We start from the raw sequence: 17,283 nt of genomic DNA on the forward strand, positions 1-17,283 counted from the left end.
ACCTAGCGAATAGTACTATTTTGGACTTGGCTGGATTTATGCGCAGCCCCACCTTCCTGCACACATTACTAGTGATTCGCAGTTCAGTTTGGATTATGTCACATAAGGTATCCTCATATTTGTCCCTACAGATATACAATATGATTAGCGTAACCCTGAACCTGTATTTCAGTGTTTGTTAGCTCTCCCAAAAATTCATCAACTACCATGTTCCACATTAATGATGATAATATCACCACCTTGAGGACAACTTTGATAGTGTTCATGACAATAGAATTTGTACTTGTTGGCGCTTCTATTTGTTTACTCTCTAAGATTCTGCCCGTCCAGAAGACCAGGGTGTTTCCCACTTCCTTGCGGATTAGGGCATCACATATCATTGTGTGCGGTGTATTATCGAAGGGTCCTTCAATGTAGCAGTAGATAGAGAAGACGAAAATTTCAGTGCTCGCTATGGTTTCCAAAATTCCAGGAAAGACGACGAATGGGTTGCCCTAGAAACGACAACAACAACGCACAGGAAAATACAGGGGGAATATAGGCTTCGCTATAGGGAGTTAAACATATTTCAATAAATCAACAGCTGTAACACGTGTGTGTGACTGTCGGGCTATGCATTTTAAAAGTATTATCTACTACACTGTTCTACACGATTTTTTGCCAAAAAAGCTGTTGACTAATTACGAGGCAAGGTCACAAAGTCACCATAGAAGTGTGCTTAAAAATTTGCCCTTACATGTTCTATTTTTTGTTTATCAGAAAAAACTGTCAAGCAGGTCGCAGAAGATATGCGGGGATTCCTTAGAAATCAAACAATAAACTAGTGGATAAATTCTGACTCCACCATCTCCTTGACGCTGACCGGGTCGATTGGAGACAAAGTCACTTTTTTGGTCCACGGACCTTTCTTTTTCACTTTTAAAAAACAGATAACTTTTGGTTTCGTCCAGCCCAGGGTGTTCTATCTCTGCCTTGAACGAAGCCGCAAGTTGTCTGTATTTTGATGCAGCTTTTCGAAAAACATATAAAAGGCAAGATTTTTCTCAGTTCTATGAATAGGTTCCGATGAGTATAGTGTTTATTTTTAGTATAGTAGTCATTGACCCTACATATTGTACTTTTCCCATATTCATGATAAAGGTGACACGCTGCAATATGTTTTGTTTAACGTCATTAATAATATATGAAACCGTGTCAAAAAACAGTGAGTGCCGTTTTTCGTTTATTAAACTTTTCAATCCGTTCGGCTGACGTGATTTCTATTCAATAAATTTGTACAAAATTTTAAAAATTAAATATGCGCCTCCTGTTTGCTTCTTTGTTGAGAAAGGCGCGTCCATAAATATAGTCAAACTTCAGCCAGAATTTCAGCAATACAGGCCGAATTTAATCGAAGTAAAGTGGTGGGACTATGGGGAGTCCTCCGCTCCCTCTTGTGGCACTGTGCTATTGCATTGTGGCAAATCTACCTCAAATACGCATGATTCCGGTATCGGATTACTACTTACGACATCCGCAAGGCGGACGAGCTTGACCTAGGAACTGGTGTCAGATAGAATACTAATTACGAAATTCTGGTCCAGGATGAGGAGCATCTCAATAGTACTGTGTTTCGTTCGCAGAGGACTTTCCATAAGCAACTCAAAGCAATCCAGGAGAGGCTTCCTTGCTCGAGCAGGTGATGGGGAAACACGTTTTAGTGAGGGGTTTGCGGTTTTCTGCAGCTTCCACCGCTTCGTCATTGGTGGCACATTTTTCTAGCACAAAGCCTGCCATAAGCTCAGTTGTGTGGCAACTGACTGACATCCTACCTCGAATCAAGTCCACCATATCGCAATCAGCAGTAGATTTAGGTGTTGTGTTCTGGATGTGTGAAACAATTTATTATTACGCTAGTCAAGGAAGCAGAACCTGCTCTTCATTGATATCAAGAAGCCTTTCGACAGCGTAAACAAAAAAAGGAATCTGGAATGCTCTAGACGGGCACTCCAGAGAAACTAATAGCTATTAACAGGGCGGCATATGGTGGTGAAAAGTGTTATGTGTTGCATGGAATTTCAAGTTCAAGGCAGAGTTCAGCACCGATACTATTCCTTCTTGTTATCGGTGACAGTTTCCATGCTGCTTTTTCCGGAGGACGTGAAGGAGTTCCATGAATATTTCCTCAAACATATCGTCTAAGATAATGACATCTATTTGCTCTTTCACCGAAAAATGGGCACCGGCCAAATGGCTCTGGATTTGAAAGAAGAGGCAAGTAGAGTTGTACTGAAGATAAATGCCAACAAACACTAACGTTCTCAGTCTTCCTATCTTCATTAACGGACACAAATCGAGGGTGGGAGGGTGGAATCAATTGTTGTCAAATAACCTAAGATAACCTGAATATGAGTCAATTACCGGTGAATGTGTTGATTACAGAGCGGAAGTGACAGTGGATGGGTCCTACTTTAAGAAAAGCGGACGACTGCATTGTTGGTTACGGCATGCAATGGAAACCACCCTAAGTGGGCAAACTGGAAAGTTCATTTCCCCGAATCAGGAACGATGGTGCTTAGATGTGATAGATTGCATGCATTGGTCACCATATATAATATTTATGATAAGCTTCCGGTAGTGGAACTACACTAAGTCGAGCACAACAGTTATGATAAGTAACGTTCCAACCGGAACAAAGGCTGACACTCAATCCGCTCGACCATTATACCAGAACGCTCTTTCCATCTCGATTGCTCTGAATTTTTTTCGTATTCGGGATAGGGAGGAATTTCAGTCGAAAAAAAGGCTCCCGTCACCAATTTCGCCGATTACAACGCTGTTGTGCATTATAAATCCTTTGCGAGAAGCTGAATCAGGAACCAAGGAGTATTTATGGGTTGTTGCGAGAACTATAAGTGGAGTAATTAATTGAAATTTGTTAGCAAACAACCCGTAGCTATAATTGTAAACACCGTTTACAGGCAAGTATATTTTATTTTGCAAATACCAATATTTCGGGTTTAACTTGTTCCCTTCATCAGTGCAAGGTGGGATACGGTGTTTACAATTGTATTTACTTTCCCGAGAAGTACACGAAAACGCACCCTCGCACATTGCCATCATTATCGACGAGTTTTCGGCAAAACATCCATTTCTTTATGTTCAGTTGAAGCAAAGAACCACAATGGCTCTCATGAAAATACCAAACTTAAAAAATGTTTTGGCTTTGGTTCAAGTGCTAACAGGAGGGCAATATCGATTTTGATGAATAATAGCTCCATGGCTATATCGAGTGTAAAAACAACTGTCATAAGCACCATGCAAACGAAGAGAAATAATTTGATGAGGACAACGTCGATTTTCATGAATGACATTGCATTTTACATTTTTTGAATAAATCTGGAAATTTTATAATCAAAATGATACAATAAATGTTCAACTAGTAACCTTTTCTCTCTTGTCAATCACTTCGATCGCCCTGTTTTGAAAAATTGCAATCAACTTTATAAGGACATTTTGATGTATATACTTTCGAACAACCATTTGTAATTCATTTCTGTACTCATGCTGTTTGCATGCGTAAACCTTACTAAAAAATATTCTCTAAAAGGTTTCAACTGTGGTCACTCTCTAATTACGTCATTGATTGGAAAAGTAAATTTCACGTAATCGGGGCGTCGCACAGCAGAACGAATGACGAATCTAGGTGTAAAAAATGATTTTATTAGCCTCCTATTCTATAGTCAATTTTATATCGGTCACGAATATACCCCATATAGTGGGTTACATCTATATTTTGGCGAAAATGGTCAGCTTTACACGTTATAAGATTGGAATTGCGACGGAAATAGATTTAACCAGCGCTGAACGAACATCGTTATCAGAAACTTGATCCTTATTAAAGATTTATATTCCCTTCCAAATGGGTTTTTGGGAAAGTGATAGGATTACATCCTGGGGGAGATGGTCTAACACAAGCAATCGTCAAACTATCGTTGTTGCCCATAATTTACTTGCTCACGAATTGCTATAGCCATAGTAGAACGCCCAGTCAAAGTAAACCTACAGATGTTAAGCAGATTGCTAACCGGCTGTTTGAAATTCTTAATTAAGACTTCACTTACAACTACGAAGAACACATCAAGGCGGTAAAATATAATGATCAACTGTTGAAAGCATTTTTAAGAAACAATCATCCATATTGGAAAACGTGGTAAATGTTATGAAAGAAGACAACAGTAACTAAACATCGTTCAACGCCAGATAGAATCCGTTGTAACAGCAGTAAATAACCATTCGTCAAACATTCAACTCAGCCCTTATTCTTCTGACGCTGAGTTTGCTACTGATCTAAAAACATTCTGTTTATGGTAACTGACGTGATACTTGATTGCATCAACCCGCTCCTGACGACTATAATAGCGGACAATTGTTATACGGTAACATATTCCCCGTAAACTTTCCTGGCTTGGGCCTGGAAATCAGTCATTGTTACTGGCTAGGCAAGCATCGCTTCATCCGAAAATTCGAAGCTAAATTCCTGTCTTGAACGCCGAACATTTTAACTTATATTAGCTAATACCTCTACCGTCATTTATCAAAAATAATTGATATATGTACATATGTACATTCAGATCGGATCGAATTGTTCCCTTAGACCAGCAGAAAGTGAAAGACTGTCAGAAAGTAAGCACACACAATGCCACCTGCCAGTTAACGGCGGTTTTCATATTAGACTGCACTTATGGCTACAAGAGTTAATCAAATCAACCTGCAGCATGCCAAAGCTTCTTCCTATCTACTGGTGGCAAAGCTGGCAAAGTTGCAGGACTATCCTTGTATATTTCTAGTTCAAGAGCCATGGGTTCGTTTTAACAGAATCTGTAGCATTGGATCAGTCAAGGGGACTAGGATCTTTTTCGATGAGGACCTGCGTTCTGATGTCAAAATTGTTAGAGGCAACCATGCTGAAACAATTCTGTTCACAGGACCTCAGTGTGGTCAACTTACAATACCAGGTTAATGGTAAGAGGAGAAACGTTATAGTTGCCTCTGCTTACTCACCATATGATTCTTTGTGCCCTCCGCCGACGCAAGAACTAAGGGATCTGGTAGTGTATGCAGAATCAAGTGGCCTTGAACGTTTAATAAGTTGTGATGCGAACGCTCAGCATATTTGTTGGGGCAGTAGCAAATGCAATCCTACAGGAGAGAATCTGTTTGATTTTATCACTTCAGCTGGTCTGATAATCGCCAACGTAAGGTGCGCCCCTACTTCCCCCCCCCCCCCCTCTCCACTTCTAAGTTGTTAGAGTTGATTAGAAACCGGCAAGTTGCTAGATGAAGTCTCACTCTCAGATCATCGTTACTTAGACTTTAGTCTAACTATTGCAGAAGAACAGCCTGTAATACAAAGGCGGAATCATAGGAAAAACGGATCAAATGAAATTCAATGAACTTCTTAGCGACAAAGTTGAGCTCCCTAAGCGACTAAGGACTCCTTTGGCGATCAATTGAAAGCTCTGAATCGCACACTTTTAGAGTGCTTTGAAGAGGCTTGTCGTATTTCCCGAAGCCAACGTGGTAAAACGGTTCCATTGTGAACAAACCGCAAAAACTCAGGAAATCAACCAGACGACTTCTAAATCGTGCTTGCAAAAGCAATAAATATGAAGACTGGCTAAACTTCCGGAACTCATAGTGTGAATATAGCAAGCTCGTAAAACGTTCGAAACGAGACTCTTTTAGGGCATACTATGAGGAACTGGAAGGTGAAAGGGAAACTTCCAGGTTGTGCAGAGTCCTTAATAAGGATGAGTCGGCCAAGTTTTACTCTCTTAGAAAATCGGATGGTACTTTCACGAACTCCAGAGTTGAGTCTGTACAGACTCTCTTGGAAGTACACCACACGGGAGAATAAGTCTCAAAAGTGGGAAGAAGTGAATTGGCAGCTTCTGCAAACCCTTCAACATGAAGGTGTTGCAAGGGGAATTACTAATGAAAAGGCGAGAGCTGCTATGCTATCATTTGAACACTTCAAAGCACCTGGTATGGATGACATCTACCCAGCGATGCTGAAGGAGGGTATAGAGCACTTAAAGCAACTTCTAAGAAATATTTTCTAAGGATGGGAGCCTGGGAAAGATGACTTTTCAAATCCAAAGAACTTCAGACAAATCAGCCTAACATCATTTTCGCTGAAATGTCTGAAGAGACTGGTTGAGCGTCACATTCGCGAGAAGACGCTAAGCTCGCAACCCCTAAATGAAAACCAACATGTTTACCAACGTGGAAAGTCCTGTGAGTCTACTCTTCATTCCTTGGTTTCAAACATAGAGGATGCAACTCTAAAGGTTGAGTACGCAATGGGGGTATTCGTGAACAGGGCCTTTAGACTGTGTACCCTTCCAAAAGCTCTGTGACGCCGCCAGAGAGCATGGTGTTGAAGAAACTCTGATAAAGTGGATCTACGCTATGCTAACGGAGAAATTGTAGAGATAAAGATAACACGAGCTCTCACAGCTTATGGGCTGTGTAGGCATGGGGATCTAGGCCTCACGTAGTCATGTAGATATATGTTGCTATCATTAGGCCGATGTTCGCTTATGCACCGATGGCTCGAAAACAGAAAATGATTCTGGAGCAGGAGTTTACATTTCGAATAAAAGCGAGAAGTGGGATTTTCCTTTGGGAAAATACATAACGGTCTTTCAGGCTGAAGTGTATGAGATCCTAAGGGCGGCAACCTGGATGATTGACGAGCGGTTAAATGGCAATCTGTAGCGATAGTCAAGCTGCATTGAGGGCGTCGAGTAGTACTTTGATCGCTTCAAAAACTGTTCAGGTATGTAGATACCGATTGAATTCTGGTTCTAGATTCAATACGGTGAATTTACTCTGGGTACTTGGTCATTGTGGTGTAGAGAGAAATTAAATCTCGGATGCCTTAGCAAAAAAGGCCTCAACTTTCTCCATGCTCGGACCGGAACCAGCAATTGAGGTATCGGTAGCACTGATTGATGCTACTATCAAAAACTGAGAACAAGCTTAACATGACAGGTGGCGAAGCCTTAATGCTGCTCGATAGGCTAAACTTTTCCTGTTAGCACCAAACAAACATACTGCAAAATTTATCCTGTCGAAAAGCAGGAAGACTTGCAGAAGTATTGTGGGCATTCTGACTGACCATAGTTCACTACCTAGGTAAATTTTCCGAATAAGAATTACCAAAGATATATGTGTACATCCTGCAATGAGGAAGCGGAATCCATGGAACATTTTCTATGTGAGTGCTCCGCCTCCGGACACGTTAGACATCAGATTTTTAGTGCTGATGTGCTTCAACTGCAGCGGGTAGCATCAAATCCACTAACGGAAATCCTACGATACATAATCAATTCCGGGATATTCCGTTAGACGGGAGAATTGAGTACAATGGACCACTAAGGTCTGAGTGCTTAGAGGCTTTGTCTCTCCCCCACCTCAAATTATACCTCATGAAATTCGTTATCAGATGATATATAAGCAATATATTATCAGACTGCAAACACAAAAACAAGAACATCGAAAGTGAATCGGTGCCTCCCCGAAGCGAAACTCGCATGAACTTCATCCCTATAGCGCAATACCTCCATCTGCTAATTGACCTATTGACAGTCTTCATTGTCTTCTCGAGATGCAAATATCATTACTGCTCATCATCCTGTTCCTTATATCACGCGCATTTTATGTGAAGCCCGACCACCTAATCCCGATTTGAGCCGTCATTAAACCGAAAGTATTCTCCTAGAGTTACGCTCATTAAATTTTGAGCTGAATGCATATGTAATGCACAAAAAAATCAACGTACAAAAGTTAAAAAGCCAAAGCCAAATAGTAATAATCAAAATATAATTTCTTAGCTAAAATATTAATGTCATAATATACGTAGAAACTTGCATATGTATATGAAGTAAATTTCGCAAATTAATTATATTGCACAATGCAAATTCTTCCACTTATAAGTATTACACAAGAAACAAAAATATGCAATGTGAACTGCGATGATAATTAGTTAGCAATAATACTTTTATTTGTCCTTGTGGCTCTGTTGTTAAAGCGTTATGTTGTCGTGGCAAAAAGTCGCAGATCAAATCTCGCTCGCTGTAGAGGGGTTTGTATCGTGGCTGGATGCCCGATGCCAGTCGACTCAGCTATGGCTGAGACCAGTATAATCGCCAAAGAATCAGAATAGATGTTGATACAGAATAGAGTCCCCTCCTCCCGCCGGATCGAAGAAAGAGGTATTTAGATTTCGATCTGTTAATGTAGTGATAGCCCCGGCGAGGAGAGGAAGTGAAAGAAGAAGTAAAATTGCTGTAATTACGACTGATCAAACTGAGTCATATGAGGGTAATATTCAAGAGTGCAACGCTGACTTATTGTCTACGGCTTTGGAAGAAGTGCTCTAACGTTTGTATTGTTGCGCCAATGATTAATAATATTTTCATCACTAAAGTGGGCTAGCCATAACTTTTAGATATAAGTAATATTACCTGAATAAACATTCATTCTGTAAAAACTGTAAAAGGTTTTCAGTAATCATACACACACCCTACGGCGAGGCATAAGCAATCAGTCAGAAGTAACGAAAACAACCATGGGCATGTATGGGAAATTAACAAAACAATTTCCAAAAATCTAGCACCAATGAACAAAGCCTAAAACTCCCGGCAAAAATATGTCAAACACAGATGCGAGAACCCAAGCAACCAGCCAAGTAGTGTTCTAATCGGAATAGCGAATAAGCGATGAAACGAAATGTAGTTTGAAAACCGAGATAATTGTAGAGGGTAATTGCGAAAGGCTAAAATCAAACCCCATAGATGAAATGAAAGACGCTGGCATTTAAAATTTCACATGTGTACTATATTTTGTCATTTTAAAATCGTACGTTTTATATTATGTTTCTCATACGATAAAATATTCCTAACACAAATACAGAAGTCAAATTAGTTATGAATGAATCAACTCCCTGTATAGATATTAATTATGTTAAGTATGCATATGTTGTAATATTGTTGTTTTTTATTTCTTTAACAAAAATCTGTGCACAAATATACGTTTTGATACTTTCAATATGATGTATGTATAAATTCGATAAATTTCACTTGTCGAAAACTCAGTGGCCTGATAGCCGCCGTTTGGTACTCCTTAAAAGTCGATTCATTGAATTACATTTAACATGTCTTGCGTATTCTATTTTTCTTGGATGTATATGTGTCATATTAAAGGCAATAAAACCGAAATGTACTCATATTATGTAAACATGATTCGTTTCGAAAGTAATGATAATAAAATATTTTAATTTAATTTCTAGAAAAATAACCTTAAAATCTAGGGTGTCTGTCTGGGTTGCGTTGTTATTTGTAGAAACGTGTTTTCACCACGTTTTTCACAATATGTAATGGATATTGCACATCAAGAGAATGATCGATACTCTGGCATGTGTCTGCTGAGGACGTGGTTAGAGCAGGCAGTTTGGCATTATATTTTATTCAGAGTTGAATATTTAAATGTCTGATTGACCACTGCACCGAGCCATGTGTTTCTCGGCTTTATTTACTTTCTACCTGCTGCCATTGAAGAACGGAGAAGTGCAACAGGTAATGCTCGAAGATCAAGAAATGCTTGTAGGCAATGTAGTAAATGCCTCAAATAAAACAGACGCAAGTCCAGACATTTTTTGTTTAAAGGTTTTTATTACTAAATTCTATATAAAATATCTAGAAAGTGTAAAAGATAACTTAACCTAACTTTGAAAATGTAAATAAAAAAAAAATCGGTGTAAACCTAACAGTCGGTGTCGTACCAAGCTGCCAAGTTGTTGTTATCATTTGGAGGCGTTGGCATTGCATCCAAATCGAAATTCAACTCGCCCGCTCCCATCTCGCCAACATCCATATCCATAGCATATGGTGAGGTTGGTGCACCTCCTGGCGGCCCATTTCCGCCTCCACCAGCGCCTCCTATCTCCAAACCTTGCATTGAATCTATCGGTAATGTATCATATCCTGGACAGAGGAGAGAGAAACCACAATTAGTTCATGCCATTTACCAAAGGAAATATTTCACAAGAAATTCAAATAATAAAAATATTTTTCATGCTTGTATTTTAAAAGCAAAATAAACGTAAAAAAATCTCAATTAAAACAGGCTCAATATTGAATTAATCAATGAAATTTAACGAAAAACAAGCGCAAGATGAATTCAATATGATTACCAGAATACTTCCCGTCACATGAGGAATTCTTTCGCATTGCATAGACCATCGTAGGCAAAAAAATTTTTAAGTCCGTGCAATTATTACCTACAATATCTGGGACCTACAGGGGGCAACGTTATACGGTTACATCTTGCTGGGGAGATTGCAATCATTAACCCATCATCACACAAGGCTAGAATTCGGTATGAGGGGAGGGGGGTTCACATCTTCCAAATTAAAATTGCATTCGGTTTGTAGAGCGCATTTACTTTCATTTTTCCTTTTTTATTTAATTTGGATGGCAGACTTGCTCGACTTGTAACACACATGATTAGCGGGTATTTAATTAAAATTTTGATTGTATCAATTCAACATTGAAATAATTTGTATTCAAGGTTTAATTTAAGGAAATTGCTTGTTCTGGATGCGTCTAATTTGTGTCTAGAGGAGGTGTCTGTCTTTTTTGTTAATGGCCCTTTAAATTAATTAATTTTGATGCGTTTTGTCAATCATGAGATAAAAAATTATAATATCCGTAGATCAATGCTGCCAGCAATCATGTCAGACGGATCTCGACATGACTAACTTTATTTCCTGGTGTTTGGAGCGATCAAAAATAGATAAAGTCTAAAAAATACCAGCGAATATTATTTCAAACGACTTATGAAGTTTAAGAAATCAATCGCACTTGTTTAATACTGAATTCGGTTCTGTCACATCTTGGCCTCTGAAGACCCTTACGATCATAAACCGAGAGAAAGTAGATTGCAGGTTAAGATCCATGAACTGCAGGAAAATAGAGCAAATATTTGATTGAGGAATTTCTTTCTTAGCCGAACTTAATTTCTCTCGAAATGCTTTTAAATAAATCCGGAAAATTCGCAGAGGTATGTAGATTCTTAAAAGCAGCACGTTATTCAAACGAATTATGTCGCATATAAATACATGGAGTTTGTAATGAAATGTAATTAATAGTCAAATGGAAAAAGAACGATAATAATAGGCAGAATCAAAAAGGGAACACAATTATGGAGTTTCTCAGTTTTACGCAACACTGCAGCTATTCATCCGTCCATGAATTGATAAATTTTTCTACAAATAATATTTTTTTTTAATAGATCGAGAAATTAAAGAGGTTTTCATCTTCTTCTCCAAACATATTTTTAACGAAAGTTCCTTATTCCCCATTAGCGTGCCGTATTCAATAATTCAAAGCAGAAAGGAACACAAATATGCTTCATAATTTCAAGTTATTTTTGGATCTGATGCTACGCATCGACCAAATTATAGTGATAACTCGGAGGAAACTTAAATTATGAGCCTGCTTGCATAGTTTGCCTGAATGGTGATCTGCAATTTGCATCTATCGATTATTACCTGGACTTCACTCTAAATTAAAAGCCAGAGCACCGTAGAACTAAAGACCCAGTCGCTCAATGATTGCAGTGCTTCAAAGAAAAGGAAGCTTTCTAGTTGGATCATGTTGGGAGATCGCTGTGAATTTATTTCTGTTTCTTGAAAACCCAACTCTGAGACTGTACGCTTACTTCAAACGTAAAACCTAAAATATACTCTCATTGCAAGGACGACAGCAGTGATAGGCAATATATGAAACAATAAAACCTTGCCGACCTCGAGAAATACCAGGGCGCAGGAGAACGAAGACCAATTGCAAAATGAGAACGTCGGTTAGGGATGCATTTTCATAACGATAATTGATCAAGGTTGTAATGAGGTTGCAAACGAAATACTTGCTGCAGTACAATCTACGTAATTGGCAGTGTTTGCTTGTTCTGCAATTTCATAAAGCATAATTTAGGCGGACCAAATTTTTGGTCTAACTGTATACTGGACTTGCCAATTTTGTTATTGAGGATCTCGCGACCTATTGTAGATTATTGTAAAATATTGAGAAATCGTTTTAGATCAGATTTATATGAACCCCAGATTTTCCAGAACCGTCTCACGAAATGGGGTAAAAAAAATGCTATGATTTCTGGTTCCATGATATTCGAAAAAGCTGCTAGATTTTCACAATTCGCGAAAATAGACAAATTTTACCGAAGCAACCACTTCATACGTAAACGTAAAAATATTTCTTTCCATAAAAATGCATGGAGGAAAACTTCTCTTGATGAGTTTTCTGTAAATGACTAGGTCAAAAATTAGTTTCCACAGTTGGCAAAAGATTTCAAACCCAGTAACGCTTATATGCTGATAAAACATGCTGCCTTTGAAAAGCCTTGTCAGATAAAACACTGGCTTCCAAGAGTCAAATTGCTTCCGGTCATAAAATAGACGAAGAAAGATTAACTATGCTCTTCATGCGTAATAGTGACGACTCAGATATTTTTCTGTCAGGGACAAATCGGAAATTCACAAAAGCTGCATAGTGTTCGTTCGATGAAAACCTTCCGAAATCATTAAAAAACGGAAAAAGGGATGACGAACTACATTTGGGTGAAAATTTTAAAAGAATCCAACAAGAAATTTAAAAATCAAAAGAGGGAGATTGTTTTATGAATGAACAATGCAGTTTAGCTTGAAATATGTGAAGTTAACTTTTCCGTCGTATACAATTTCAATTATTCAGCCATTAGACCGAGGAATCATTTGTTGTTTTAAAGCCTACTAAAGACGAAATATTAAAAAGCAACTGCTACATCTAGAGATTCTAGAGAACATTAAAGATTTGTGCAAACTGGTTAACATTGGATGAATTTAATTAGGAGATCATAACTACTTGTAGCATCATAACATGCTTTTCACCCATTTGAGATCAATGCTTCCATTAGAATTAAACGTAACTCTAGTTAAAGATAATTTTAAGTCGTTAGTCGTCTTTTTTTGTATAATTGGGTGCTATGTCCCAAACGAGGAGTCTGTGGACCATAAAACGAAGAGAGTAAGTTGCTCTCCATTTGGTCCGGTACAACATCAAGTAAATATGGACTAGGATGAGGGATTCCAGACAAAAATCTAGCTTAAGCCTAGCTTAGGCTCAAACTATTGGCGGTTTAAATTTTTATAATTCGCATCCTTGTCGTGTTTAATATATATATGCAGCTCAGCTCCAAACATGAAAAGCGTGTAAGTCAATCGAGAGATAATTTTCTCAACGATTTGTAAAACACTTTTTAAATGTCTTTTTTCTTTCCATGATTATATGAAATAAAGCCTAATGTTTTACGTGGAATGGCAGTGAATTTGTTCCAAGGATCAGATCAGACAGTATCAAAATAGCCTTGGATAAATAACTAACTTGATTGTTTGGTTTGGTTTAAATAAGAATGCAAACCAGCGATTGCCCGCAAGGGTATATCCAAACGACGACATAATGTTAGATGTACTAGTAATGTTCAGATTTTAGTGACGATGTATCGTTTCAAAACTTTTTCATGTAAAAAACGCGCCAGAAATATTTTTGAAAAGCATTTTTTCATTAATTGGAGTATTTACAAATCTTTGGTTAAATATGGAGCCATTGAAAGTTGAGCAGTATCGAGCAGTAGTTACTGCAGAGGTAAGCAGATACAAAAGGCCTAAAGTCAGAGAGAGAGATTAATTAAAGAACGATCGGCCGATTTTTTTATGAACGTGAAATGACTGTTCGTGTCTCATAAGAAAAGAAAAACCTATTGTGTGATCCAGATTTCAAATGTTGATTTAAGAAATTTGATATTAGTTGTTTGCAAATTTGCCCAAGAGAACGTGAATTTCATAGCCAGTGTCGATGCAGCGCATAAGATAAAACTAGCCACACTTTATAGAAGACCTTGGAAGAAGCAACTTATTAGGTTTAATAAAAAAGTTTGCAACAGACAGTTTAGTACAATTGTAACAGTACTGACGTCGTTCGCACATTGTCGTTTTACAAAACAAATAAAAACAAAAAAAACAAAAAAATCGTGCGATTTTGCGAATTTTCACAATTAACCAACAAATTGAAGATTGAATATCAAACTGCATTTTTGTCCTACTTCCGCAAAAAGAAAAACCTGCGAAAAACTGCGTAAACATTCCCGTGACGATATTTTGCAAAAATATCAGTGTTGGAACTGATTCGAAAAATTCCGGGCTGATTATTTTAATATCAAAGATGCGTCTCCATCAGGAAAGTAAAACGATATCGATGACGACAAAATAGTAGCACTGATCTCGTCAAACCCTCGTTGCACAACGCGAGATATTGCACAAACATCGAAGATAAGAAAAAAAACACGTTCTCCGAAGCTTGGATATGTAAACAAGCTCAAGAAGAAGTTCATTTGACGACTGCAATGACTAAAAGTTACCCTTTTGCGAAATGAATAATAACTAGCGATGAAGAGTGGATTGTTCATCACAGATAAGTTATGCTCGCAGTGTGCTGGGATTGAAATGATGTGCTGTTTTTTAGCTTCTACCAAGGAACCGGATAATCAATTCGGAAGAGTACTGTGGGCGGTTAGACAGGTTGAATGAATTTATCATACATAGGCATCCGTAGCTGCATGTGCTGTTCTGTCCCACCCAGTACACTCCTGTATACCAGACCTTGCGCCGACAGACCTCCACTTGTTTCGTTCTCTCCAATCCTCCTTGCGTTGAAGATTATTACGTTCAGATGAAGCGATAAATTAATATCTTTTTTAGTTTTTCGTCAGCAACGGCAGATCTTTTGCGAAACTCACCAATAGGTTGCAAAATGTCATCAAACAAGATGGAAATTATTTCATTGATTGATCTTTGTGTTGTTTGTTTATATAGATGATGATTTATTTTAAAAAACATCAAAAAATGCGATTATATAATTAAAATAATTATATAATACGACAAAATGTTTCACATTTTGAAATAGATGAACTGGAAAAGCTGCTTTAGTCAAAGTATTTTCATCTGGTGATCCGGTATATTCATGGGGCGCTCTAATCGATGGGATAGTCAAATTTGACAGTGCCAACATCTTCGTTTATCATATCATACTCCATACGATATTCTTTCTGTTTATTGCCAAATTTATTCAGACTTTTTTCAATAGCTGCATCCATAAAGAATCTAATGATTCACAGTTTCGCATTGAATCCGCAATTCGAATTAAAAGTTGATTAGAGTCGGGTGGGTTCGTAGGGCAATAAGGTGTAAAATATTCCGAGTTGATTGGCAAGAAGAAAGTCGAGTTTTTCAGAGGGCTACGCAATCAACCGATCTTAATTCATTTTGGCGTACATGGAACGATCTCAAAAGCGACATTTGTTTACAAAACTTTTCAAAAACTTTGCAAAAACTGTCGATATCCATTCATTTTGATTAGGTTAATATCTGAGGAAGATGAAGCGTCTCCCAAACCCAACTTGACAACATTAAGGACGTGATCGATTCACTAATTGTTAATAAGAATTTCCTATGCCATTCCCAAACGAAAAAATGTTTTGGAAAACTGCCAAAATCATGAAAAAATGCATGATTTTCCCAATAATTGTTTGAAACTGGATTGACATGGCGGAATCGACGGAATATTTTAAACCATCATTGAGAAAATCAGTTTCAAATGTCAAAATATATTCAATTTGTCATGATGCCATCAGGTATCAATGAAAAACATTTGTCCTGCCATTAACTTAAAGCTAGGACAAACTCGGTAATAGCTTTGTTAAAAATTTGAAATCTCTACAAGAATCGAAATTTGTTTCTGAAATATGTGATCAAAATTAGATGACTGCCGCATAATTGGCTGCAGTGATAAACGTAAGAGTAATTATAATACGAGGTGAAATGAACGCTGAAATGAAAACGTAACATTGTAACAGATCTACAAATTCTCTGCTATAAAATTTTGCAAATACTTCGAAGAATGTGGCATGCAAACGTAAAGAAAACACAAACCAAACGTCCTAATTCATAACTCCTAATAAGTGGGCAAACCAATTTGAAATGAAGCAGGAGAAAACTAAAGTCAATTTTCCAGTACATACAAAAAGAGTATTGTTCTGTAATCACCTATAATTGTATTTTGCCTTTAATACGCTTCTTTGCTCTCGATTCAATTTACAAATTACGTACGTAAGTTTCAGAATTCACAGAAAGACAAAACTGATTATAAAATTACGTAGACTAGGTTTTTTTCATACTTTTTTTGTTGTTTATCTGTTTGAAGGTTTCTATGTTGATTTGAGATATTTAGTTAAATGTTTTACTCCACAAGATACTGCTTTTTAAGTTTATATTTTTTGTCTGTTTATCTGCATACACTTTTACTTTTTTGTCTGTCCTACTACTATTATTTGATTATTTTTCCGACGAACCAACTCGATTCGATTTACGATTTAGTGATGATATATGTTAGGCTGGCTTAGCTAAAACGAAAATCATTGTTGAATTTCATGATTAGTTTTTTGTTTGTCAGTTGTGTCGAATCATCAGCTAATCTGGCTTTTGAATAATCCAAAACATGAAAATTTTGATTCAATTTCCATAGCAGTAACTCAGAATTTATAACAAAATTGGATGATTTGGTAAAACAAAAACAGTGAAAATGAGACAAACATATAAGAGCAATTTCCTAGTGAAGAATAAAATATTCAACGGCTTGGTTGCAATCTAAATCCAACAATGATTGTATTGAGAATATACTGCGAATATTTTTTTATATGTAAACTGCTAACAGTTTTTAACAATAACCGCTCGCATTAAAGGTGATATTGCTTCAACAACTAAACCGACGGAGTCGTGACTCATCAAACGGTAAGTTTCAGTTTCACCTGATTCTTTTTCATCTCTTCATTATTAAACTATTTTACGATTGGTATTGAGATAAATTATGATGCAAATGATCACTCACATGAGCGATATGTGAATGGATTGGTGTGGCACCTTCATTGCCCGGAATGGAGGCACTCTTCGAGCAGTTCTAAAAGACAAACTGTCATGTTTTTAGAGTAACATATCCAATTCAAAATGGAAGTCAATAATCCAATGACGGTGCACTCAACGGCTCATAAACTAACCTGAATTTCGAACGAAACTCCATAATTGAAGCACAACTTTTCCGTATTTTTACAGGCAATCCCACAAACTGAATA

At 37.5% G+C, this 17,283-nt stretch overlaps 1 protein-coding gene across 5 annotated transcripts in view; it reads right to left on the bottom strand.

The window, feature by feature from the left end:
- Positions 1 to 8,864: 8,864 nt before the first annotated feature.
- The window catches only part of LOC119657965 (armadillo segment polarity protein), a 43,925-nt gene continuing 35,506 nt past the window's right edge, over positions 8,865 to 17,283 (bottom strand). For 2 of the 5 annotated variants that reach the window (XR_005250189.1, XR_005250188.1), the window contains 2 exons: positions 16,202 to 16,557; positions 9,895 to 10,031 (listed from right to left, as the gene is read on the bottom strand). Coding sequence is in view for 3 of the 5 variants with exons in the window: in XM_038065169.1 (XP_037921097.1) it covers positions 9,811 to 10,031 (221 nt within the window). In the remaining 2 variants the exon portion in view is untranslated. Of the gene's footprint in view, positions 10,032 to 16,201; positions 16,558 to 17,283 lie in introns of all 5 variants that reach the window. The other 3 variants (XM_038065169.1, XM_038065170.1, XM_038065171.1) reach the window with 2 other exon arrangements.

Source organism: Hermetia illucens, chromosome 5, assembly GCF_905115235.1.
Source record: "Hermetia illucens chromosome 5, iHerIll2.2.curated.20191125, whole genome shotgun sequence".
NCBI classification, from domain to species: domain Eukaryota; kingdom Metazoa; phylum Arthropoda; class Insecta; order Diptera; family Stratiomyidae; genus Hermetia; species Hermetia illucens.